The sequence below is a fragment of the Gnatocerus cornutus genome, chromosome 10 (assembly GCF_029298725.1).
Source record: "Gnatocerus cornutus isolate USDA-ARS CGAHR chromosome 10, icGnaCorn1.1, whole genome shotgun sequence".
Classification (NCBI taxonomy): Eukaryota; Metazoa; Arthropoda; class Insecta; order Coleoptera; family Tenebrionidae; genus Gnatocerus; species Gnatocerus cornutus.
Genome location: NC_142242.1, coordinates 3,549,880 through 3,575,982, shown reverse-complemented (window position 1 = coordinate 3,575,982; position 26,103 = coordinate 3,549,880). Strand labels below are relative to the sequence as shown.

Genomic DNA, 26,103 nt, shown 5'->3' with positions numbered 1-26,103 from the left:
CAAACAAGTAAAACCTGCGTGGGCTGCTGCACTATAAAACGAGTATTTACATAATAATTATAATAATTATAAGGTATCACGTTTTTTCACAGCTCCGGTTTTTTATATGATATGGACACAGACAAAAGAATGACGCCACTTTTATCAGTTCGAGTTTTACCTTCTTCACATTTTTACACAGAGATTGATTTCATTCACTTTACCTATTTTTTCTTGTTTATTTCTGTGCCGACTGTTTTGGCGCCGTTTTTTAAATTCAATGCTAATTGACCGAAAAGAAAGTTGTGCACATGCGCAGATCTTTTCTGTCACGTGTACAAAAAAATAACATTTGTCAACCTGACAGCTAGTTAACCTCTTTCTGTGTTTCAAAATTTAAATCTCTCAAGATGTAAAAAATAGTAGTTTTCCCTAAAAATTGTTAATTTCCGTTTTTTGGTGAACATTCCCCATGTTAGTGATGCGGTTGTGATAAATCTTCACCTTCAAAATCGAGAACTAGGATTAGAAAGTGCACCAGTTACACTTACTTTCATAAACGTTAAAAATGTCGCCAAACGTAGAGAAACTGAATTCTACGGTTTATATTATTTTTCTATCGCTTTTATTGGATTTATTGGCTTTTACCATGATCCTGCCTTTACTGCCTTCTTTATTGGAATACTACAAAACGGATGACCGCATGGGGTTGTACTCATGGCTCTCGAACAAAATTTTATATTTCCAAGAACTAGTAGGAGCACCGGAAAAATTCAACTCGGTTCTTTTCGGTGGGTTTTTGGGGTCCATGTTCAGTTTTTTACAATTTGTCGTCTCGCCAATTGTGGGGGCTGTTTCTGATGTCGTGGGGAGAAAAAAAGTGATGCTGATATGCTTGGTAAGTAATAAAACCTTAATTTCCTCTAACTAAATATTTAAACTCTAGATCGGAATATCAGCATCGTACGTTTTATGGGCGTTATCGAACAATTTAATTTTATTTATTTTGGCGCGCTTTGTTGGGGGGCTCAGCAAAGGTAACGTGTCATTGAGTATGGCGATCATCACCGATGTTTCCTCCATCAGAACGAGAGGGAAGGGAATGGTAGAGGCCCCCATATAAATAAAATAGTAAAAGAATGAAAATTTTCGTTGCAGGCCTTCGTTGGCATCGCCTTTTCTTTAGGTTTTATCGTCGGTCCTTTGATCGGGGCGTTTTTCGCTGTCTGGGCGAAGAAAAAAGTTGGAGACTGGTTTATTGTACCTGCATTATTTGCTCTGTTCCTTTCTGTAGCTGATTTAATTTATTTCGCTGTATTTTTTAAGGAGACGTTACCGAAGGTGAGATCCACCGGTTTTAACTCCAAGCTTATTTTTGTTTCGCAGGAAAAACGTGCCAAAAGTTTGACGACTAGTTTGAATACAGCAACGTCTTTTATTAACTGGAAGGATTTATTCCAGTTTACTGCTGTGACTGATTTGAAACTGTCCGAATTATACGAATTGCGGCGGCTAGGGAGAGTCTATTTCGTGTATTTATTTCTTTACAGCGGACTGGAGTTCACTCTTACATTCCTAACACATCATGTTTTTAACTATACTTCAATGCAACAGGGTTGGATGTTTTTCAGTATAGGTAAGAGTCCCAGACTGCAAGACAAGCAAACTTAAAATTACTTCTCAGGCTTGACGATGGCTTTAATTCAAGGAGGATACGTAAGAAGGTTGCCTCCTCAAAAAATCAAATCAACTGCCATATATGGACTATGGATAATTGTGCCTTCATTCATATGCGTAGGGCTGGCCCAGGGTCCCTTTTTACTCTACCTGGGATTGTTCCTTTTCGCTGTTTGTAAGTACCACGTTCGTTTATTAGAACAGAATTATAACGACGTTGCAGCAACGGCGATGGTGGTCCCGTGCATCATGACGATGGCGTCTGAACACGGAAAAGACCATCAAAAAGGAACTGTGATGGGAATATTTCGATCATTGGGAGCCCTAGCCCGCGCGTTGGGACCCATTTTCGCAAGTATCGCATTTTGGAGCGTTGGTTCAAAAGTGACATATCTTTCTGGGGCTTTGGGGTTGCTCTGGCCGGTGTTGTCTCTAACTCGGAAGCTTTAACTAACAGTATTTCAACTCAGTATTGTTATTTTATACATTTTTTATTACAATGTTACCACATACGAAATAAATCTATGTAGTCATAGCAAGATGTGTATACTTGATTTCGTGAAACGGCGAAAGTTTTTTGAAGTACTCGGTATTACGGTTGGAATAAAAGTCAGTGATCCAAGATTTGATACTGTTAACATGAAATTGGCGAGCTGCGATCACAGACTTTGGATCTTGAGCGTTTTCTCCTCGCAAGTCAAGATGGTGAGCACCTTCTGGAATTATCACCGCGGATACCGTCGAGGAGACGTTACTTAATACGCCTCCACTTGACCAAGGATCTAATAATCCGTTGCTGAAGACGATGTTACTTGAAGCTCCTATGCTTTTCCCTCCATACTCCAGAATTGGTAACTCGGCAAGAGTTTGCTGCACACCCCATTTTTGGAAACATTTCGCTGAGAAGTCATTGAAATCCCACGCGTAGTCTTCAAACATGTCATTAGAATCCGAACACATTGGCATTATCATTTCCGTGCAAGCTTGGAAGTCCCAACCGTTTTCCCCCAAGGCTTCAGCCGTTTGGTTTATTACATTACATTTAGTCGTTTGGGTGTAATTCGTGTAGATTTCTAGAGCTTTTCCGATGGTTGTGAGTAAAGTCTTGTCATCAACAATCGCGGTTTGGTCTAAACTATAGCAGAAACTTCGGACTGGGTAAGGTGGTAGTGGCGCCAAAAAGCTCGTTGCGTAGGGGTAGTTTACCATTACCATGTTGATAAGAATTTCCGAAAACCAACCAATTAGGACATCAACATCAGCGGCGGTTTTTAGAGGAGTGCACAGGTCCCATTCCGTTGATAACCACGCTTTACCAGCATCAGTCGATGTGAGATTTCTAGAAAAAAAATAACAGCCCTGACACCCCCAACTGTTCTAATTGACAAACCTAATAACTTTCCACGACTTTTGCAAAGGCGCGCTGCAATCCCCGTCTTCCATCGCAGCTTTATAGACATCAGTCACAATCCTATTGAAGTTTTCACAGGGAGTGAGGCCTTGGAATTGCCAAATGGGGGCAGAAGCTGCAATAGCCCCCACGACGGAGGCGGGAAACTTCATACGCAACCACGCCGACAACATTCCTCCGTACGACCCGCCGAAAGCCACCACAGGAACTTTACTTAAAAACCCGGATTGTGCATGCACCGTCTGGAGGTGGTTAATCAAAAAGACATAATCTGCCAATGCTTGGTTTGATGTAAGGTACCCCACATGACTCGGAGAGCTAAAAGAAGAATTCCCGAAAGGTAAAGAATCACCGTAGTAACGGTGCTCTGCGAAAACCAACAAGGCGTTGAACATGGGGGCGATATCAAACATAAAACCAGTGTTTTCGGCGAAGTTTTCAATAGTGCCTTCATTTCCTGTGTAGAAAAAAATTGGACCATCGTCAATCCAAAAGCTATCGTTGATAAGATACTTCAATTTAAAAGTTGCATTGTTAGTGAAGCTACAATTTAAAGCAATTGCGTCAATCAACTCAATTATCATTCTTTTGATTACCTGAAGTGGTCGACTGGAAGTTCTATGTACTTTGTTGTGTAATTGTAAGACAAGGCGTCTTTGGTGAGTAACAACACGAGAACCACCGCGAGCTTCATCTTGTAACTGAACTGGTGACAAAAACTAATGTTCTTTGACCCTTGATAAGTGAGAGGATAAGATTGTTATTTGGAGTTAGTGGGGAGAGCCGATTCTATCAGCTATGGTAATTAACACTACTATGATATAATTAGAAGTGTTTATTTGCGATGAAATAAAATATATAGTCAGAGTTGTATTACACGAAGTATTAAATGGGATGACAAGAATTTCAAGAGTCAAAGTGACTTACTACACATCTTTTCTCAAAGAAACCACTAACATTATCATATAAAAATACTTAATTTATAAACGGTAATTACGCGCCGTAAATGATGTTCCAATAAACAACGCGTACGTCAAATGCGCACGCGTATCTTAAAACCAAAACAACCGAATTCTAGCTCTTACAACACTGTAGAAACTTTACGTTGACTAACACACAAAAAACACAAAACCCGCCTTGATATTCGCACTTCTCCAAAGCGTACAATGGCAACATTGCGAAAGGCTAGAACTTGGATAAAATCAATGAAATAAATAAAAAAAGTATCAAACATCTAGGAAGTCTTTCAAAAGAGTCGTACGTCGCTTTTCAGCTATATCCATCTGATTTTCGAGATCACCACGATCGGTCGTCTCAGCCCGTTCGATTTTCCACGACAAGTTTTCTATTTCAGCCTCTAACTGCGCTTGTTGATACTCAAACAGTTCTTTCCTTGGACCCACATCCATATAATAAGCATATGGATATGTATATTGCAACGTGTAACGGCATTTTGCGAGTAAACTTGCCGCGGTAAATAAATATTGCCAATCTATCCATGTGCCCACCCCAGCCATCACTTTTTGATTAATTCGTGCCCTCAAAGTCTCCAATGTCTGCTCTTCCAGTTTTAGAGATTTTGAGTGGTTTTCCCATCGCTCGTAGTAATGAAGATACTTTTTTAATGCTTCCCGAGCCTGAAATTAGACACAAGGTTAGTTTCTCACAGGTGCCCTTAAAGGTCAGGGTTGGATTCGATTTCGGTTTACACAATTACCCCAATTAGCCAACAAAGCAGCAAAATGGTTTTAATATCACGAAAAAAATGAGGCGTTTTTAATAATCACCCTATAGAAAAACTTTAACAAAATTTATCAACATCTTAACAATAACGATTTTAGTAAATAGTAAAATAGTAAAAGAAATTAAAACAATAAACTCTTAACAGACATATTAAATAAAAGTAACTCTTTTGTAGTAAAAAATACAGTACTTTCATTTACTTATTTCTTTTTTGGTCCCAAAATTTTCTCAGCCTCTTGAGTTTTCAGTTACCTTAATTATGAATATACTGTTCTACTGTATTGTCAAATAAAAAAAACATTTTGTTAGCAGAGATAAGATACCTGAGCGTGAACCGACTCGTGAGCAATATTTGGGTTTTCCCTATATCTGGAGCACTCGTAGTACTCTGAACCGTGGGACTTCCAGTCCCCTAAGCACATCCAGCAGAAGTCATGTTTGCAGTTGTAACATTGCATATGGTTGCATCCACCATTTTTCTCAATGCAAATGTGGCATTCAGGACAGTCCTTGGTGTGTGCACTTATGTAATTAGCAGTTTCACTGTCGTCCGCGCATTTTGTGAGCCATTTTTTAATAATGGAGCACTCAGTGGGTGCATGGTAATCCATTCCACATCTGGGAAAAAAAACTAGAGAAAATACGTCCAGTGTTTGAAACTTACTGAAAGCAAAACACGGTTTTGCATTTGGAACAAATGGCCCTTTTTGCCTTAGTTTCACTACTATGTACAACAATAGGACAGTTGGGTCCTGGGCAAAAACGCAATTCTGGGTGTGACTTGACGTAATCTTGAAAAGTGAATTGTTGATATTTCTCGCGTAAACTGGGGCGGGATAAGTGCCTCAAAACAAAATCCTCTGGTACTAATACTACACAATCACGTGCCATACAACTTATAGCAGTTGAAATTCCCTGGTAAAACAAACTTGAGTACCTCAATTAAAAACAAAGGAAATTACCTGATTAATTTGTACTTCAAAATGAGTAATCCAACAGTCCTTGCAAAATAAGTGTGCACAGGACAGACTGAAAAATTTCTCAGATGGTTGAAGAACCACGCAAACTGGACAAGTGATATATCTTGAAACTGGTAAAGCAGCAGGTGCTGTGGGTGGTTTAATTCTTGAAGTAACCAACAACTCCGAAGCATCCTGTCTGTACTTTTCAATAATCTTGTTCACTTGCCACTGGTGACTCAACAACAACACCTTAAAAAATGATAAGAAACCATGTGGCTCTACCAAGACAACTTACTTTAGCTAAAGAAGGGGTGATTTTAAGATTGTAGCTTAAATATTCGACGCTCTCATTAAGTAGTCGCTCCACTTGTTCCTCACCCAAACATTGGTAATTAAAAACCTCCGGGTCAGATTTACTTGGATCAATTTGTTCTATGTCGTTATCATCGAGTTCATTATAATAATCATCATCATCAAAACAATCATTATCATTATCTGAACATTCCATATCTGATTCTCCGAGTTGCGACCCCAAATTTAACGTGTTTTCCATTGTTGTGAATTTATTCGAAAACTTGATCATGAACACATTGTTGCTAAAATGTAAGAAAATTCGATTCTCAGGACGTTGATCACCTGTTTACTTACATTACACTGACACCGCCATTTGTAAAAATAAACACGAATTGACATTGACATATCGACAGACTGTAACTTGGGTGTTATCGACCGAGTGAAATTTCAGCGCGAGCTGTGGTAGATTCCGGTCGAGAACCACAATACCACCCACTTTCCGGAGTTGTTTAATGATCCTACACGTAAATAATGATTGATTCAATTCGAATATTATTTTCGCGTCTTTATTAATGAATTTATGAGGTTTTGAGCACGAAAGTTGTTTCATTTTGAAGGTTTTATATTCGGTGACGTCATGGATTTGGTGACCAAATCTGGTCGTTCGAGAAAAAGTCCCTAAGCACTTTTCCAAAATTCCTAGTTTCATTACAGAACCGTGAGCTGTCATAATGTGTATTATGGCGTCAATCTTGGTAAAGAGTTTGGAAACATTTTGGTGAAATCTCGCTCGGAAAATTGTTTGTGTGGAAAAGCTGCAGTAAATTATGGTGGACCGACCGAATATCCGCAGACGAAAAATAAAATTTCGTACTGACGGTTTAAAGATATAATTTGTTTATGATTATTAATCTTAGGAGCATTATATAAACGAAGTAAGTGATAATAATAATTAAATGTGGTGTTGGTTTGAATTTTAGTTTAAATACATGACTGCACGTTTCACTGTTGTCTTGCATAAATCCCGTTTATGGCACCACCACCTGATTCCCAAATTCACCATTTGTCCCTCATGTCAGCCTGAAATCCTAACCAGAAAGTTGCTATGCATGTTCCTTAGTAACAAAATACGCACTTCGCCGAATGCTTGGGAAAAAATATTTCCAGCTTACTAAAAAGTCCAGCAAAAATACAAACCTTTTCTACGCAAAGCATTTTTACTAAAAAAAAAAAATTCAGTGATTAATGAATAATAATTCCGTCTTTCTTTGCGTGTTTTAGAGGAGTATTCTAAACGATGGATTAAAAGAGGGCATAAGTATCATTTCTGTAAGGTAAGTTTTCAGCTTAAACTGAAAATATTACGAAAGTAGATTCAAATTTGTGGTTTTGGGGGTACATTTAGTTTACAGGGAGGCCACGATATTTGTTCTTCAGTTGGTAGTACTAAAACAAATGATATCCGGCGAATTTCCAATCATTAACATTTCTAACACGTTACATGTTCAATTGTTATTGAGTCGTTATCGTTTAAAAAAGCACTAGCAAGTAATTAATGAAATCGCAAAAAAATAAAAATTTTCATATTAAAGGTAATTGGAAAGAATTTTAATTTGCTCTCTCATAACACCTTATCGACACATTACCTTTTTAATGACCAATTCTAATGATTTGTAACAATCTTTGAATCATCAAGCGTATCAACAAAAATGTACATAACAATTTGATTGTTTCTACGTGAGTATTCCAGTTGTGCCTTTAATAAAAGAAACCCTCAAGAGAGCAAAGTTCAAGGTAAAAAACTCACTACGTTTTAACTTAAAATTTTAATTTGATAATGCAAACTCTGCCAAGTAACATTGGGATTAATAGAAAAATTAATTCATTTCAAAAGACTCACCTCCACACCTTGTAACATTGCGCCCCCTGGTTCCATTTAGTTGCCAATAAAACACATTTAATACATAGTTAGTCATTTAGTTCATTACAAATTTTCTTGCAATAAATCAGTACAGCCGAACAGCAGAACAGGTAGTTTTTTAATTATCTAATTTTTTAGTAGTTAGTCACATTAATGGGCGAAAATAAATTCGATTCAAATTAGTTTTTCAAACTCTTGATCATAGTTTTGCAGATCCAGAATATTTTAAAATGTTACCCCTCATTTTAATAATAATTTAATTAAAAGTAAAAATCTTATTTTGGTCTTTAGGTATCTTAATTTACCCGAGAAAAATTAACGTTGATTTTTGAGAGTTTTTAGAAAAACGATTATCGATAATTCGACTGTTTTAAAGTCATTTTTTATGAAAAGTTTAGACTAAGGGGGCAAAACTTGAAAATTAACCACAGAAAAAACATTAGAACGATTCGCTAAAGAGTTTTGGCAAAATATAAGAACAATGTTTTACTACTTTGAAAAAATTAAATTATAAAGTCGTAAAAAGGCCTCTGTTCGAATTATGAAACGTTCCTGACCTTATTTTAAAAAAAGTAGTAAATATGCATGATTTGTTCGAATTTACGAAAGCCGGCGTTCAGTTTGAATTACAGTCGACTCCGCCTAATAGGGACACATCGGCAAAATGTATTTTGTCCCAATTATTTTATAAACCAGAGATCAGTAAAACCTCGAAGAAAATGATGTTTTTTTCCTAATTCACGTTTCATTATAAATAAAACAAAAATAATTTGTACAAAAAAACTAAATGCCAATGTTTTTACTAGTTAAAATGCTTAAATACTTCCGAAACATTAAAAATTCTTAGTGGGAAGTCGTAAATTGTCTAGTTGATTATATTTTGCTTCTGGAAAAATGCGTTTTATATTTTGTTTCTCGGAAAATCTGGAATTCCAGAACATTCTGTCCCGATTATCCGATGTTTTGTCCCAATAAAGAGGAGAAACTTTACCTATATTTGATTCCGTCTTTTACAAAATGTCCCAATAAAGCGGAGTCGACTGTATCAAGAATCGACTCAAAAATTTGCTATTTATCATCGATAGTTTGGCGTCGCAACGCCTAGGAAGTGTAATTTTTGTAGCAAATTCAATTTTTTAACATAACTGTGTTACATATTTCTCAGTTTTTTTGCATTTAATGGTAATTTTGTTTAAATTTAAAAAAAACGTTTTCAAAAACATCGCGGGATAGTTGCAAACTACGTTTACACCAAATTATCATAACTTCGTAAGCAAAATTCACTCATTTTTTTAAAAACAAATCTTGATCAAGCCGACCCTGTGTCACTTTTTGGACACTTAAAATCGTTAATTAAAAGCGACAAATAAGACTTGTTGCAATCTGAAGCGGATTAAAGAATAGATGACATTTTGACATAAACTGTTGACAGTTTGGTGTAAACGTAATTTCCAGTTGTGACGTCATAAATTTACAACACAATTTACATAAAATCTAAAATGAACATGAAAATATTTTTATTACACTTATATTGAAAAAAAATCCACAAACGTTCGAAAATCGCTAAAAATTACATTTTTAAAGCGTCGCGACGCCAAACTACCGGTAATTAAGAAACAAATTTTTAATTTTAATAATAACTATTTTGCCCGTTTTTATGAGATCCTTTATTTATGGTAAAAGTTCCAGGATGCTGTTTCACTTATTACAGTTGGCAACAAAATTCACACTTTCGACATTATTTGGGGGGTTTTGTTTTTTTAGTTGTTTCCCCTTAATAATTTTCTTACTCGTGAATAAAATTGTGGTAATTGTTTGTTATGGGGCGCCGTAAAAGAAATTCCCAGCTGAAGACTCAAGGCAGGTATTTATTTAATAATAATTTGTAAGGGTTGATTTACATAAAGATACATTAATCAATGAACAATAATTATGTCGATGAAATGAAATAAATTTTCCCAGCTCTTCCAGTTTTCAATCTGGTAAATTCCAATCAATTTATTACGATATCTTTGTTTATTAAATCGCTTGTAAATACGGGAAACTGATGCGAGCTTTCAAAGGAGTCGCCGGCACCTCAGCATCTATTCACAAGTTCTGAAAAGAAGCTAATCACGTGACATCACCATTGTTAGTCAAAAGAGTTCGGCATGAAAATTTCTTTTGCCAAAGACACCTAAAAAGTGTGAAATATTTGATACAATGAATTTCAGACTTTATTACTTGTAAATTAAACATTTCTATTTTGTATTTCTGGTAAATATTATATGGCCAATTGTGTGTGCAGTAGTTCCGGTGGGCCGGGAACGGGGTGGTCGTCAAAGAAGCGCATGAGCAGCCATTTTACACGCGAATTTTAAAAGTTTAATTTTGTTTCGTCAGTCTCCAAAATGCCACGAATTAAAGTTACTGTTCCCGAATATTTAGTCGACGCTGTAGCGGAGTTGCTAATAACAAACGGAGTTGTAACAGGCAAGTTTCAACCAAAAGAGGGACTTGCGCTGTGTTGATATGACTTAAGTTCTTTGATTTTAAAACTCGCATCGTCCTGATTCATCATACTTTGAAGAAAAAGTTCAGTTGATTCTCGTCTTCGTTCGAAGTAGCACGTGTTGAATTTTTACGAATTAAACTTGTGTTCATTAAACCGCAATGGACCCCGAAACTAAGGGGCTAATCTGTCAAGCTATTACGAAATATGCTGACGAAAATCCGAGAGTTTTCTTCAAACCTTACTGTACGATTTGCTATTGCTGATGTACTAATTAATTTTTTTGTCTTTAGGTAATATTGAAGGCCCCCTCGCCATAATGGCTCAAGTAATAGGTCATAAACGACGTGGAATTAGCAGTGGAGAAACCTCCGCTTCTTCGAGCTCCACTTGCCAGTTACCAACTCTCCCCGGTGGTACAACTCCCGGTACTTTAACCGACGAACTAGCTGCATTATTTGAATGCCCTGTTTGCTTTGAGATCGTCCTACCCCCTATTATGCAATGTCAAGTTGGTCATTTGGTCTGTGCTAGTTGTCGTCCTAAATTGTCTTGCTGCCCAACTTGTCGCGGAACTCTTGGTAAGCCTAATCTCTCTACTAGCGCACTGTTTTAACATTTTTGTCTAGGGAACATTCGGAACTTGGCGATGGAAAAAGTGGCAAATAACCTCATGTTTCCTTGCAAGCATAAGTCCACAGGATGTAGAATGTCTTTAGGGTTGAACGAGAAAGCCGAACATGAGGAAATTTGCGAGTTTCGTCCCTACAGCTGCCCCTGTCCTGGTGCTTCTTGTTCTTGGCAGGTAAAAGAATAGAACACACGAACGGAAAAACTTCGATCAAGTTCAAAATTTCTAGATGTTAAGTTTCAAACTTGTTTTGTTCCTTTGCTTAGGTTTAAGTTTCAAATTTTTTGTATTCCTTTGTTTTTTATCAGATATTACGTTTGTTTCTTGTTTTGGCTTAAAGTACTCAATTGAGGTAATAAATTTAACTTTAACGACACATTGTTTCATGAGTCGAAGACCAAATCCTGGGTTTTGTCTCCGAGTTCGTTCCTAAAATTAAGACGCGTTTTCCAGGGTCAATTGGATAAAGTAATGGTACACCTCCAACACTCACACAAGAACATAACGACTTTGAATGGCGAGGACATAGTTTTTCTGGCAACCGAAATCAATCTTGCCGGAGCAGTAGACTGGGTGATGATGCAAAGTTGTTTTGGTCACCATTTCATGCTGGTGTTGGAGAAACAGGAGAAAAATGATGGACACACCCAATTTTTCGCAATCGTTCAATTGATTGGTTCAAGAAAACAGGCTGAACATTTCGCTTACAGGTTGGTGTAGTTGTGGAGTGTGTTAATGATCAATTTTTTTTTGGTTTAGGTTGGAATTGAATGGGAATAGGAGACGCCTTATCTGGGAAGCTATGCCGAGATCCAGCCATGAAGGGGTCGCTTCCGCTATTATGGCATCCGATTGCTTAGCTTTTGATAATTCTATTGCCCAGCACTTTGCTGATAATGGAAATTTGGGTATTAATGTTACCATTTCGTTAGTATGCTAAACAGTTTTTAGTTTAGTTTTAGTTTGTTTCGAACGACTAGAACTTACGTTTTAACATACATATCCTATACTATATTGTTTTATGATTTTTTGTGTGATGAGTCATTCTTTTGTTTTTATTAACATATATACAGTTTCTTTTTTTTTCATACAAAATAGAATATGTAACAACTGTGTAAATGCTTAAAGTACATTATATCATTTGCTGATTTGTGGAAATAGGCAATATTAAACCTTAGATTTAATTATTATATTTGTTCTGACTGTGTTTAATGGAGTTTTCGTTACTATATAATAAATTTCAATCAAAATCAGTAAATTCAGTGATTTATTACCTCAGTGTTGACATTTGTCATCAAAGAATAACTTGATACATAAGTAATTTAACTTGATAAGCATCAATTAAATTGTGATAAAAATTACATTTTGTCTTAATAAGTACTTGACTGTAGCAGGTTTTGCTGTTTTACTACATGTAGTTTACAGTGTAGTTTCTTTTGTTTAAGTTAGTATTAATTTTGAATATGTAATATATTTTTTCATTATATTTTGTTATTTAATATTTAGAGTACACGATTATAATAACAAAATTAAACTGATGTGTGTTCAACTTCGTTTGCGAAATGGCTTTTAGTTTTAGGTCATAAAAGTCATTATTTCAATAGTTGTGTTAAAGTTATCCTTGTATAATACAATAAGGAGCACTATTTATTCTTTAACAACTAACATAATTCTTTCAGTTACGAAAATTTCCTATTTAGCCTTTGCTTTTGTAAAATATGCAATAAATTTTGTTTAACTTTGTAAACTATCCTTGTTTCTCTTCTTTCCTCTGACTTTACCTTTTTTCTTGTCTTTGATTCTTACACAAGGGTTCTGTCTATTTCTCACAAATGTATTGACAGATATTTTATGATGGTTGTAAAAGAAAATATTTTCATAAAATAGAAACGTTAAGTAATCAATCGGATTTTATTTAACTCGAACCTTCATTAAAATTCCACCCTGATCCCAATGAATTATTTATCTAGTTAGCTGCTACTCTGAACTCTGAACGTATGTCTTAGTATCTGTCAATCATCCGACATGTGTCAATTTGACATTCTTATGTCAAGTTCAGACACACGATTGGAATATACAAGCCAACTGAATAAATAATTCAATTGATCACTCTGTATAATACAAAAAGAATTCTACTTACGTGAAAATGAATCTAAGATTGACAATTCTTCACTTGCCAAAATAAGCGTATTGATCAGCATAAGGGTTTAGTAAAGACTGAAAGTGGACGTCTCAATAATAACTTAAAATCATTGCATAAACGATCTTATTTCATTTATTTGTAAAAAAAATCCAAAGTTTTTTAATTCGGCATTTATTATGATTGACATGAATGAACAATTACGTTCGCTGCTGCTTTGATTGTTACAAAAAAGTCATTTTTTGCGCATTCTCTGTGTTTTATAAGTCAAATTTCTCGTTGTAATAAATTGGTCAAAGTGCAGGCAGGGATAGTGCGACATGCAGATTTTCTAATTTAAACGTTTAGAAAAACAATTTTTGGCTCAGTTTTAGCAATTCTTGAGGACGAAAAATAACTGCATCAGCAATGAGTAATTACAATTACATAGCGAACGTGAATGATAAAATTCCTTAATGTCGACGAATAGGTTTAAAAATAATCTGATAATTCATTTTTGATTTTTTATCAATATTTTTATGCATGTTTTGATGATGTCATAAAACTAAATTAAGAAAAAGAGACGAAGAAAAACAGAGACTGTCAAGGTCTCTAATATTGTAATGTGGCCGGAATTGGTTTTCGTTGAGAGTAATGTTTGTAAAATGCGAGGGAGAGAACGCGTAGAGAGCAAAAAGGGATGAAAAGTATCCCATTTCGTTTTTAGGTCAGCGCATTAGGAGTTGGTAAAGTTGAAAAGAAAAAAAAATGAGGAAGCGCAATTGGATAGATATTCGTAGTGGTGTGATGATTAAAATTGCGGTATTAGGAATAGAATTTAGACGACACATGCAGTAGAATCGTGCACTGCATAATTTGTATTTAGGATATTTAGGGTCAAATAGGTGTCGTCGTAAAGTTTAGCGCAAAGTATTAGCAGGAACATGGAGCATATACTGCAGGTAGCAGGAGGAGGCGGCGCGAAGTATTACGCGACGTATTAAGCTCAACGTATAATCAAGTTGGGAGTTGGGAGCGTTTGCCAAGAAGCGTAAATCTGCGGTGGTGCATTTCGCATTTGCATCATGGCAGCGATCGTTACGACGCTGGTAGTTTGCGTCGCCGCGTTCCGTCGATGGCAGCACCAGTCGATCGCGATTGCCACTAAGTGTGGTAGTGCTTCCTCCAGCACCAGCACCAACACCAGCACATGACGGCAGAGGAAAAACAACATGATACGGCAACGGTAGCGCCCGGACGCAACGAAACGTCATTGGCGTCGTAGCAATATATAAATATATACGGCGCTGCCGACGTCCCGCGTCTTTTATTAATAGCGTATAGCGTACGAGAGGCGAGAGCGGGGTCCTGCAAGCGGACATTTGCAGTGGAAGAGAGCCTAGGTCTTGGGGTATGTGTAGACGTAGAGGTTCGTGGATCGCGGCTGGATGGTGGCATGTGCATGTGCGAGACTCTAGTGATGAGTGAGTGTCGTCGGAACGCCGAATTATCGACATCTACAGCTGCAGTCTGCGGGACGACGGTGGATGGTGTCCGCGTCTGCGACCGCAGTGCGCATTAAGCAATCAATGAGGAAGCTGCTGGTGGCAGATCGTGCGATTTTCTCCCGAATCTCTTCTCGTGCTCTTGGTGGAATCGGTGGAATTGGTGAAGTCGCGGAAGGCGCAGTAACCGGCGGCCTTCGTTGGTGATGGGACTCGGCACGCAGCGCGCCGCCAGCCGGTGACGGTGACGTGACCTGAGGAATGTTCATCCCCGACACGTTGCGCAGCTGCATGGTGGAGCCCGATGTGTCCTCGTATCTCCAGACGCCGTCCTCGGGACAGGTGCCTACCCGCTGCTACCCTCCTTACTCCCCCCGCGCCGTCATGCGTGATATGTAATTAACATGATTAACATGAGTGTTATTCTGTTCTGTAAACTCCGGCTGGTTCGGGATAGGGAACCCCCGCGGGAACCCCCGCCCGACCTGGCTGAGGTCCTCGATGTTGACATGTTTGGTTGTTATTGACTGTAACTTTTTCTTTCGTTTCTTTTCTGTTTTTGTTCATCTTTGCACCGTCGTACCTGTTGTCTTGATGTGATTGTTTGCTGCTCTGCTGCTCGGACGCTCGTCATATCCTCCATTGCTCTTTTCGTTTTGTTAATCCACAGTTCACCGCTACTCCTCGCTAGCGGCTAAAAATACACTCGTATAAATAGGCGGAATTCAAAGACCACGACGAACGCGTCTATCCCGTGTAGACAACTCGAGGACCATCTGCTCGGTGCTCGGCTGGTGCTATAGAACCAGCACCATGTGATCGCACCACTCGCCGCCACGACCCAACCACCACCCGATCCTATTCAAAACAAACAAATCCTTGATTCGATCTTTTCGTCCTGTACGCTAGTAATTAACATTTTATTACGAACCTGCCAGACCAGACTTGAATTCTAGATCGAGGGTTGCAGTGCATTCCTGCGCGCGCTTTCAACTATAGATACGCTAGAACCACACGAGTCCTAGATCTTAAGGACAAAAGGGCTGAACGTGGCAATATAAGAGTTAGTGGCGGCGTTTTGGGGGCGGCGACATCCACATCTAAAGCTTGCATTACTGGCTATTTTGTAGGATCATTGGAGGCGTCGGACGGACTCACCAATTTAAATGCACTACGTCGCCACATTTCGCGACACATTCTCATTCGTTTGTTGTTTGTGCAATGCAGTTGTTGTTATATGCATGCAAAGTTTGTACGTGACCGTACGTGCCGTTATTGCCGCCGATGGCCCGACATTCACACCAAACACAATATTTTGACCACCTCTGCTGCATCCTTATTTTCTCTATCTTCATAACTGCAATATTCTGCAATATCATGCAAACCATATCGATTAGATTCCGTAGACAATTTTCGTCTCTCTGTTTCGAAAACGTTCATCTCTCTACAATGGTGCAGACTCGCTGCAGCCAATAAATTAAATTGATTTACTCTAGCTTTCATGGGCTACGTACAATCGATAAAGATGCGATTTCGGATTTTTTCTAGACGGAGGGACATTTTTGTTAGCATTTGAAAAGATGTCATTGTTTACGTGTATCAATTCCGTTACTAAAGTTTGTCAAGTTTTTGCTTAATAATACTGTAAACGCTCGATTAGCGCAGTGTAGCAAATTTATTCTATGAATGTATTACCAGGACGAGTTCCACCCATTCATCGAGGCACTCCTGCCTTTTGTCAAGTCCTTCTCGTACACGTGGTTTAATCTCCAAGCTGCGAAAAGAAAATACTACAAAAAACATGAAAAACGGATGTCTTTGGAGGAAGAGAGACAGTGCAAAGAAGCTTTACAGGTATTTGATTTTTCTCGATCAACATTTTCGCGCTTTTCAAATTTCTATGCCTTTGATAACTGTTTTACGGTCGCTATTCAAGAGCTGATTTATTTTTACTTCAACGCTATTATGTAAGTGGACTGCTGCTTTGACATTAAAATAAACGAAACATTTGCAAATTGACATTGATTTTACTCTAAGATTTTCGAAATTAGTTTTTGCAAGTCAGTGGGTATTTTTGGAAAATAGGTGAACCCAAGTTGGTCCGTCGAAATTTGTTTACCGACAAATTTAAAATTATCTTTTGTTGCTCGGACAAGTAGATATTTGATATTCTAAGAATCAGCCTCATTTGAATTCGTTGTTGATCATCGGGAAAACATGAAAACATTCAAAATAGGAAAAGGTGTGTTCGTAGAACGTTGAAACTAGGATGCGCTCTCGACTATTCCATTTTCGCTCCCGGTTTTTGGGTGGAGCTGTAACCACAGGACAACGCGCCCTATTATCTAATGTTGATTTTTTTCAGAACGAAAAAGCGGAAGTTAAGCAAAAATGGGCCTCCCGTCTGCTGGGAAAGCTTCGGAAGGATATCACACAAGAATGTCGTGAAGATTTTGTGTTAAGTATAACGGGCAAGCGTCCCGCGGTCTGTGTGCTCTCCAATCCTGATCAAAAAGGCAAAATGCGCCGAATAGACTGTCTTCGACAAGCGGATAAAGTTTGGCGATTGGATCTCGTTATGGTGATACTTTTCAAAGCAATACCTCTCGAAAGTACGGATGGCGAAAGACTCGAGAAAAATCCGGACTGTTCTCAACCTGGACTTTGTGTAAATCCATATCATATTAACGTGTCAGTGCGAGAACTGGATCTTTATCTAGCCAACTTCATCAACAGCCACGGTAAATAAACACTCCGCTTTTATTACCACTCGTTGTAGTCTTGTTTACTATTCATTCAAGCAGCGCCACCACTCGCTTGGAATCAGATTGAGTTTACGCTCCGCCTCTTGGACCACGTTGAATCAATTCGACTATACATAATTTTTCCAATCACGACTGAAAATTTATAATTTATCGCCTCGTTTTGACCATATCTTTACGCTTCGTGCTTTTCCTCTGAAATCGATTTATGTCCATATCGACGCCTTGTCACCGAATTACTCAGCTTTTCCCGCAGCATCTTATGATCTGATAAACAGCCATGAGAATGCCAATATTGGAGACATGCCAAAATGCGCTTGTTTTTTTTTTGGACAGCGTAACTTGTGTCAAGGAAAATGTTAAAAAAAACATTACATCTTCTCGCTCGCTATTTTAATTAATCCAGCTTTTAAAATATTAACTATTTTGAATAAAACAAGCGATCGATATGTGCTGACACGAGTTAGGGAATAATCGGCCTTATTCGCGAATTTTGGAAACTCGCCCAGACATTTAAATTGGTAGCGTAAAACACTTTGTACGCTATATCTCATCCCGTTCTATAAACATTCTCTAATTTGTTTGATTTCAACAATAAAATAGGGTTCTGAATTGGACAACAAGGTTTTAAATTTCGCAACGTGGTTCCAAATGAGACGAACAGGAAGATCGAATTTTAGCAACGCGTCCTAGAACATCTGAGTTTTCATCATAAAATTATCATTAAAAATAGATCGTATGTTTTACGAGACAAAATCTTCCACATAAATTCCACGTGTAGATACTTCTAATTATATACTTAGTTATGCACGCTTTTACTGAGTACGCTGTGACATTTAAGATTTTTTTTTCAGAAATATTAAGTGGAGTTTGCTTTAATAATAATAACAACAAAAAAGAAGACGATCGAAAAAATAAAGGTGAGCATTGTAACTCAATGTTGTGGCGGTACGAAGTGTAAGGTAATTGGTAACAATTTCGTAAAATTTTGCAAACATCAATGAATCACAAACTAAAAATGAAATTATTTCCAGTTACAGGTTACACCCACAATCCGTACAACGGTGTAATATGTAATGACATTATATTAGCCACAGGAGTATTTTCATCAAAGGAATTATGGAAGTTATCCAAATGTAACTTTATTTTAATGTTGCATTAAATTTCTTATTAATTTTAAACATTTTTAGCTTCTATATTGCACGAATTGTCGGATTCGCAACCAACGATGAACAGTGTCAAATTAGAACATCCAGCTTACTATTGCAATAATTACTCAGAACAAGGACCTGTCGTCGCCGATAGAGCCACGTCCGTCGACGCTATGGTAGTATCGGCAGCTTATTGTAAGTAAAAAATTCAACGACATTTGGTGTTAGAAATTTGGGTTTTCAGCTATACCTCAAAACACCACTTTAGTGTCTTCCAGTTCTCAACAGAATCCAAGTACAATATTTTATCAACATAGTCCAGAACAACATCAACATCAGCACCAAAATCAAGTAAAGTACCCCGAAAACGGTCACGACACCACCTTGTCCGACTTTGTGACGTTTGTGTGTCAAGAGACCGACAGCAACAATCAAAACGCACAAGTAAGTCACGTTTTAGTGAAGATTCGCTGCTATAATTTGATTGCAGATGCAAACGAATATATCGAGGAGTCCGAAGACACAGTATTTTCCGTCGACGATGTTGCCGCCGCCACCGTTGCCGCCTATGGCAAGACCGGTGGCGATAATTCGATCGACCGGCGACGTGACGTTGAGTGGAACGAACTCGCCGCCGGCGAGTATAACGCCTCCTTGCAGTGAGGCATCGCCGGCTGATGACGTTCCAGAAATCAGCTCATCACCGCCACTCAGTCCCGGAAATCACGAACGGCGCAAATCGCCAAGTCAGAGGAATTCAGTCCCCACCAGCAGTCCGTACTCGCCGACCAGGGACTACTCCTTCAATCACTTTCATGGGCAGCCGGGACATGTTGGTAGTGTAAAAGGAGAGACCCTAGAACCAAAAAATGACGGCCGTTTTTGTTGCAGCTCTTCAGCTACCCCAGTATGAGCGGGATGTCTGGAGTTATCAGTCCTACGAATCTCAGCATGTACTCGGCCAGCGTGAGTACGTCCAGAGGTACTCCGCGTTCTAGCAGCATCCCCAGATGGAGCACGCCGCTCTTCACTTTAGACCAAGAGGACTTTAACATGATAGCGCATCAAACGAACCCCGAGTCCAACGCGATCATTTTGATGGACGACGGAACAACGGCGACTTCCAGTTCCGAACACGGACAGTGCTGCAACAGTGCGAATCTAATGTGCGATACGGAGCGATTCTTTCAAGCGGGCGATGGCTTAGAGAACTCTGGGCCTCGAGAGTCCGATCAGCTACCCACCGCACCGAAGTCTCCGTGATCGTCGACAAACTGCCTTATGATCTTGCAGCTTTCTTGCCAATTTATGTGTAACGATTATGTTGGATTTTGATCATTTCTCGCGACTCGGTGCGCAACTAGGCTGCTCAACTAGCATAGTCGCCGTAGGATAGTTTACTTGTATACTTGTACACTTGTACTTATTATAGTCCGGTGCCAAGACCAGAGTCAGGCTGTGCGAATCGTTCGAATCCTACGAATCGAGCGAATTGTTGTGAACTTAGCACGTCGACGACGACACACGTCGATGTGCTTTGTTCCAAAGTAAAACGGCCTGAAAACGGTGGTCAACTTAGTTACAATTCCGTTCCTATGTTGGGTAGAATATCCAGCGATGCTTGTCTTCCACAAAAGTGCTTGTTGAGCGAACAAGCAATGAGCTGGGTCTGTGCCTTAGTATTACAATAATGTTAAACTGTTACTGTAGCTTAGTTAGAGACGTTATAACCGAGCTTGCTCACAGCGCAACGCCAGCTCAACTGTATATTACGACTATACGTGAGTTGCCAGCTGCACCAAATGGCATTATAGTTCACATGTATATAACATATATTTATATACTACTGTATATTACGTCACCACGCACCAACAGTCTCCTCACTTTGAAATTCAACTTGGAAATTTTCTCTTAGTCTTTTCAGGCGACTGCTGGTGGCGTCTCGTGATAGGTTGTTAAATCTACTGTGATTGAGTACCTTTAAAGCAGCCGCGGCCGAGCGAAGGGAGCGCGAAGGGAGCGTCGGACAGGTCCAGGTCCCGGGCGTCCCCAGGTCACGCTCATCCCGACTCCTTTATCTTCTCATTTCTAGTCGCGTATGGCAGAGTGACCCCGACTGATGTACCTATCCCTCCGCTCTGATTAACAAGTATTGCTCTTCTGGGCACTCTGCATTTCGTTTACCTACTTCCCTAAATCTCCCTAGTACAAATTTTTAGACCTTCATTGTCGACGAACGAAAACTAGCAAAAAGCTTATTTGGTTAAGAAATATAACAATGTGATATGTGTAGGTACACTACATGACATACGTAATACCATCGAATCGTGCAACCATCCATCCATCGTAACACACAAGTCAATAAAACTAATTCGCTCTTCGGTGTACGACTGTAGATTGCTAGATTTTTATACTAAATTTAAAACGAAACGAACTTATTATACCTATACACCGTCGACTTATTTATTTAATACGTAATTCTAGTACAATTCTTTTAAGAGTTTAAACATTAATACCTAACGAGTATAGTTAACCAAGTCTGTAATGATATTTTTTAACTAATTCAAGCTTTTTTAATTACTAATTCTATCCGATTATTATTTATAAACACACGTGAAGATCTAATAATTTGGAAAATTTATTAATGTACTCCAATGTTACAATTATAACGTAAATAAATAACAAAAAGTATTTGTTACTTACGCATATACTTATAGAATCGGGTGATATTTAACCAGTGCCATTGATATTTTTGATTCAATTGTTGGACGTGTAAGCGTCAGTAGTGGTTATTACTACAATTATTATTATTATTACAATTATTATTAAGTAGTATGCTTAACAAAGCGATTGTATGACCTTAATTTTAAGAATAAATCAGAGGGTTTATTTAATACTTTGGATTTTTATTTATTAATTTTACCTTCATTTCCACTTTCCAATTCAAATCAATACTTTGAATTTTTCTTTATCGCATCTTTTTTAAATAAATATAAATTATTACATAGAGTGTTTTTAAAATTACTTCAAAAATTTAAACTTCATTTCCATGTACGAAAATTTGCTAAAATACACGCAGATGCACGTAAAATGGACCAAATTGTGCATAAATTTCATGAAATATGCACATTTTCGAAAGTTTTGATTATCAAAATATGTGCATTTTATCTTTTCAATCGGGATTTTAATAACTCGCTCTTAGAACATTTTTATTTTCCATGCTAAGAAAAATATCTTTCGACGCCAGATGTTATTCGTGTTAACTGGATAGATTTTAAGAAATTACGATAAAGGCGTCAATTTCGTTTCTTTTTTCGATGAAAAATCATAAAACTCATTTTATGATAAAAAATCCAATAAAAAGTCGGTAGAATTGGCCACGTGCAGTGGTACCGGCTCTGACTAAATTTCCGTTAAAAAAACTATTTTGAATATCATACAGAAAACGTCTTAAATATAAAACATGCATTTGTCATAGAATTGGTTTAATGATTACTTAATTTAAAGTAGTTATTTGCAATAACAGCAGTTCCATAAAAAACTTTTTTGTACTGTCATCTTTTAGCCATTTGAAATATGTAACCCTAAAATAATCTTTAAATTATGTCGAATTTCATTAGGTAGACGACTTTAGTGCACCCCTAGTTAGATCGAATTCAAATGCCCAAAAATATTTGGGGCAATGAGACGAATTGATAGCAAATTTTAGAAAATGCAAGCAAATCGATTTGTCGTTCAGATCCAAAATTTCAAGGTTCAATAAAACAACATTTTGCGTTAGCCCAAACTCTAATTTAAGTATGTATAATTAAAAATTATAAAATAAAAATATCACATCTTATTCATACAAAGAAATAATACTCGAGAGTGTCAAATGATACAAAAAAAAAAATAATTGCGGGTTAGTTAAAACCAAAATTCGACAAACTGAAAAACTCAAAACCAAATTTTATTATTTACCACGAAGACGTGCTCTATCTACCATCCATTGAAAATACCAATGTGCTTTATTCCTTTTGAAATAAGCATATTTTTTTTGTCTCATGTTGTCTCTTGCTTCGTGCAGATTGATATACCATTGTCCTGAAATATTCCGTTTTTTATCCTGTTCATTAAAGAACTTTCTTTTTTCAGCAGTAAATTTCTTTTTGTCGTCATACTTGCGTTTTTTATTCTGGGATTTCGAATTTTTGTTGTCGTTAGTCTTGGGTTCTTCAATTTCCTCCTCTTTCTCCCTTTTATAACTTTTCTTGTCATGTTTGTTCTTGGTGTGTTGCTTCTCTTTGTTTAGCTTCATTTCCTTCTTTAACAAAGCGTGTTCCCTCTCAATTAAAAATTTCTCCTTCTCCTTTAAGTAGTCTTCTTTGATCCTGAGTTCCTTTATTTTCTTATCATATTCATCGTCGGTTTTCTCGTTTTTCTCGTTAATATCGTCAGGTCGCTTATCGTCATGGTACTTTCCGCGTTTTTCGCAGTTTTCGCGTTCACACCTTGGGAAATTCTTCTGTTTCATCTTGTATTTGTACCCCGCGCTATTATCAGACAAATTCTCTTCTTCTAATTTGGCAATTTTTGGTATTTGCTCAGTTTTAATATGTTTGATTTTCTTAAAAGTGAATTTAGTGGAAGGTTCTTCTTTAAGGACGGTCTCTTGGTTTTTCAGTTGTGAAAATATGACTTCTTGCTCATGCTCAAATTTATTTGCATTAGAATCTCCCTGGAGGTAACGTTGTATGGCGCATGAAAAACATAGTAGAGCCAAAGCACAAACGAGGCTTGTTGTAAAATAAAAGACTATGTCGGCGCCGATGTCAGTCGGTAATTGAGTTGGAGTTTCTAACTCTGGAGGCTCATCTTCTTTGATAGTTTCAAGTTCATTGTTGATAACTTCTTCAATTGCGGTATATTCTTCTTCATCAGTTTTGTAGGAACATCCACTTTCACTGATAACGCTAATACTGTCTGTATCTGAATCTACATGAGACTCAACTTCAGCTACTTCTTGCACTCCACTAGTATTTGGTGCATCTCCATTTACAGGGCCTTCTTGGTCCACAAAGACCCATGATTTTGTTAATTCAGGAGTACTCTCCTTACTCATTGTCTAGATCTAAAATTAACACCGAAATTCTTTTTACTGTCCATAAAAGCACCCACTTACCTGTAACGTAACAATATGTTAACTTTCTTTGTCAGTCACCAGTTTGCTTGTCATTAATTCAAGCTATTGTTACCAAAGCAGTTGTTGCAAACTCATACACGAGACTGATTATTTTGTTTATGAATGAAATCACTTCATTCTGCACTTACACGAACATAAACAATGAAATTGCGTTTTTACTATTTGTTTATTTTCGTTTCCATATTGTCATGATCAGCTGATCTTCATAGAAAACTGTAACGTTTAAACTAGTTTAACACCGTCAGAGGGCGACACTGCGATGAAAGTTGAGCTTTTTCCAAGTCCGGAGGTTTGAAGGATAAGTCCAGACAACCGATAAGATAGTGTCATCGAGTAGTTTTATGATTTGCAGTAATATAATCTCAATAGATTAAGTTTAGGAGACAATAAAAAGATAATTTTTTGCTCAGCGCTTTCCCAAGTTAGAAACGCAGTTTTAGCTAAACGCTTTGTAATCTCCGCGTTTTAAAACTGAATAATTTATACTGATCAAGCTTAGTTTTTTGAACTTCTTTAGTTAATTTTTATGCGTTTCGGTTTTAATAGCATTGAAATAAAAGGTAACTAAAAATGTCAACTGTTTCCATATAAATTTTAATACACTTCCTAGTAATGAGTATTTACACGGATAGTAAATGTAATGTACAAATTAGATTTGTCAGCGCACTTGGTCGTGGATGTTGGATAAATTTCTCACTCGTAATTTTCATGCTGAAAAGACTGCTAAGTCAGCCGATAAAACTATGGAACTTATATTCAAGCTCTGTAGGGAGCTTTCTGATGTCTCATTCAGTCGCATATTCACCATTACTTCGTTGACTCTAGATTCCAGCAAGTTTGTAGTTAAGTTTTTATTAGATATTTGAGATAAAAAGACGTCAAGGTGAGAATGTTAAAACTGCGATTTGATGGAAATGAAGAGAAGGAAATTTTCTTTTGTTCTATGGATGAAGAATGACAAAGTAAACATTGTTTATGCCATTTTTGTGATTTTGCTTTATGTTATAATTATTGGTCTTGGTCGTAAATAATGTTACATTGTACCTACCACCTGTTTGAAATGTCAGTGTGTGCCATTAAAAAAGCTGTGCTTTTTAATGGCGGTTTTTAGACAATGAAACTTCGAAATTCGCTTTTTGGAATTGTGCGAAAAAAGTCTTTGGGGTGTACAAGAACCAAGCGCCATTAGCGCGTTTTTGAAGTGGTGGTATTACTTAAAAAGTTGGTAAAAAATCGTGATATTATTAAGTATAACGTGCGTCTCATACCGTGCACTAAATGAACATGGGACCATTAATGTTGGAGAATAGATCACCAGCTGTCAGGTAAGCAGCAATCATAGGTTTTACCTGGTCGGCAAGCGGCACTAAGAACTTCCACGCCCACTGTATCACAATCGTTCTCAACTATGCGGGCCACTCTACACAACACAAATTAAACGACCTGCTTGGCAAAACATTAAATACATAATAATGACCCATAACAATCAAGCCTTAACGATTCGGTAACATCAAATTAAGGAATGCAGCGTGCATCTTCGAAGCAACTCGTTCAGTTCAGGGAAAAACTCGAAGAAAGTGATGATGTTATTACAATTTTTTAATTGATGCTGTGCTACGAAAACAATAAATTCTCATTGTCTGCCCCCTGAGCAGCTGATCGACTCTGAAATTGATCGCGTGTGGTTCTGAACCTTGTTATAAAAACAACATTGCAGTTGTCTATTTTGTAAGCTCCGACGCATTTACATAAAAAAAGACATGAAAATTCGAACGGTTTGACACACTATATCTTACCGTCATCGTAGGTCTATTATACTCGTTTTTTGATCTGCAATTTAGACCAGCTATATGTTGACTACCTATGCGATGCTGCAATCATGAGCGCGTTACATTATGATTTTCCCAAAGGTTCTTTCGTGTCGGCGCAGATTCTGAGACAAGACCATTAAATAAACTCTTGAAACGAGTTCGAGTCGCATGTTGACGGGAAGATAATTCATCGAAATGTCTAATGTAAGCTTCCTTCTAGCTAATTTCCTTTCTAATTACTCAACAACCAAAGCACAAATTCATGTGTGGGTCCAACAAAGCAATTTCCAAGTTTTTTTTTGTGGTCTTTTTCGTATTATTGGAAATAATATTAGATCACCGGGCTGGGTCATCGTTAGGCCGTGTGCTGTGATTTAACGCTTTGTCCGCTTCGAATCGGAACTTGCTTTATGTGGCGCACAACACACAGTTAGAACCCAGCACGGCTAATTACCCTTATCTGC

The 26,103-nt window shown here is 37.6% G+C and overlaps 6 protein-coding genes and 1 long non-coding RNA gene across 13 annotated transcripts; 3 read left to right on the top strand and 4 right to left on the bottom strand.

The window, feature by feature from the left end:
* The first annotated feature begins 115 nt into the window (after positions 1–115).
* rtet (major facilitator superfamily domain-containing protein rtet) lies at positions 116–2,195 on the top strand. Its single transcript, XM_088048287.1, has 6 exons — positions 116–877; positions 926–1,084; positions 1,138–1,320; positions 1,366–1,615; positions 1,664–1,831; positions 1,880–2,195. The coding sequence occupies exons 1-6, from the start codon at positions 548–550 to the stop codon at positions 2,104–2,106; spliced, it is 1,317 nt and encodes a 438-aa protein (XP_087904413.1). The 5' UTR covers positions 116–547; the 3' UTR covers positions 2,107–2,195.
* On the bottom strand, positions 2,116–3,801 carry LOC148167206 (lysosomal Pro-X carboxypeptidase). Its single transcript, XM_088048286.1, has 3 exons — positions 3,664–3,801; positions 3,047–3,610; positions 2,116–2,995 (listed from the first exon to the last, which is right to left on the bottom strand). Exons 1-3 carry the CDS (start codon positions 3,759–3,761, stop codon positions 2,179–2,181), a joined length of 1,479 nt encoding a protein of 492 aa, XP_087904412.1. The 5' UTR covers positions 3,762–3,801; the 3' UTR covers positions 2,116–2,178.
* Positions 3,802–3,887: 86 nt separating this feature from the next.
* Positions 3,888–6,494, bottom strand: ari-2 (E3 ubiquitin-protein ligase ari-2). Its single transcript, XM_088048285.1, has 6 exons — positions 6,421–6,494; positions 6,068–6,368; positions 5,773–6,021; positions 5,475–5,725; positions 5,134–5,428; positions 3,888–4,704 (listed from the first exon to the last, which is right to left on the bottom strand). The coding sequence occupies exons 2-6, from the start codon at positions 6,353–6,355 to the stop codon at positions 4,294–4,296; spliced, it is 1,494 nt and encodes a 497-aa protein (XP_087904411.1). The 5' UTR covers positions 6,356–6,368; positions 6,421–6,494; the 3' UTR covers positions 3,888–4,293.
* Positions 6,495–6,745: 251 nt separating this feature from the next.
* Positions 6,746–12,856, top strand: LOC148167204 (E3 ubiquitin-protein ligase Siah1-like). 2 transcript variants are annotated; one of them, XM_088048288.1, is made up of 6 exons: positions 6,747–7,001; positions 7,348–7,400; positions 10,772–11,059; positions 11,108–11,283; positions 11,563–11,819; positions 11,869–12,856. In XM_088048288.1, the coding sequence occupies exons 3-6, from the start codon at positions 10,798–10,800 to the stop codon at positions 12,047–12,049; spliced, it is 876 nt and encodes a 291-aa protein (XP_087904414.1). In that variant the 5' UTR covers positions 6,747–7,001; positions 7,348–7,400; positions 10,772–10,797; the 3' UTR covers positions 12,050–12,856. The 2 variants fall into 2 exon arrangements, with proteins under 2 accessions (XP_087904415.1, XP_087904414.1); XM_088048289.1 differs by lacking the exon at positions 7,348–7,400 and having other exon boundaries at positions 6,746–7,001.
* Positions 12,857–14,805: 1,949 nt separating this feature from the next.
* Positions 14,806–20,053, top strand: NfI (Nuclear factor I). 5 transcript variants are annotated; one of them, XM_088046953.1, is made up of 9 exons: positions 14,806–15,075; positions 16,432–16,587; positions 17,099–17,474; positions 18,350–18,415; positions 18,587–18,631; positions 18,686–18,841; positions 18,891–19,090; positions 19,137–19,478; positions 19,538–20,053. In XM_088046953.1, the coding sequence occupies exons 1-9, from the start codon at positions 14,995–14,997 to the stop codon at positions 19,907–19,909; spliced, it is 1,794 nt and encodes a 597-aa protein (XP_087903079.1). In that variant the 5' UTR covers positions 14,806–14,994; the 3' UTR covers positions 19,910–20,053. The 5 variants fall into 5 exon arrangements, with proteins under 5 accessions (XP_087903079.1, XP_087903078.1, XP_087903077.1 ...); XM_088046952.1 differs by having other exon boundaries at positions 18,536–18,631; XM_088046951.1 differs by having other exon boundaries at positions 18,530–18,631.
* Positions 15,032–15,761, bottom strand: LOC148167203 (uncharacterized). The gene is made up of 3 exons (XR_015770853.1): positions 15,665–15,761; positions 15,317–15,591; positions 15,032–15,266 (listed from the first exon to the last, which is right to left on the bottom strand). It is a non-coding gene; the product is annotated as an uncharacterized LOC148167203 (long non-coding RNA).
* A 2,363-nt stretch (positions 20,054–22,416) lies between the features above and the next one.
* Positions 22,417–24,046, bottom strand: LOC148167201 (uncharacterized). 2 transcript variants are annotated; one of them, XM_088046957.1, is made up of 3 exons: positions 23,808–24,046; positions 22,807–23,756; positions 22,417–22,729 (listed from the first exon to the last, which is right to left on the bottom strand). In XM_088046957.1, exons 2-3 carry the CDS (start codon positions 23,745–23,747, stop codon positions 22,654–22,656), a joined length of 1,017 nt encoding a protein of 338 aa, XP_087903083.1. In that variant the 5' UTR covers positions 23,748–23,756; positions 23,808–24,046; the 3' UTR covers positions 22,417–22,653. The 2 variants fall into 2 exon arrangements, with proteins under 2 accessions (XP_087903083.1, XP_087903082.1); XM_088046956.1 differs by having other exon boundaries at positions 22,417–23,756.
* Between the last annotated feature and the right edge of the window lie 2,057 nt (positions 24,047–26,103).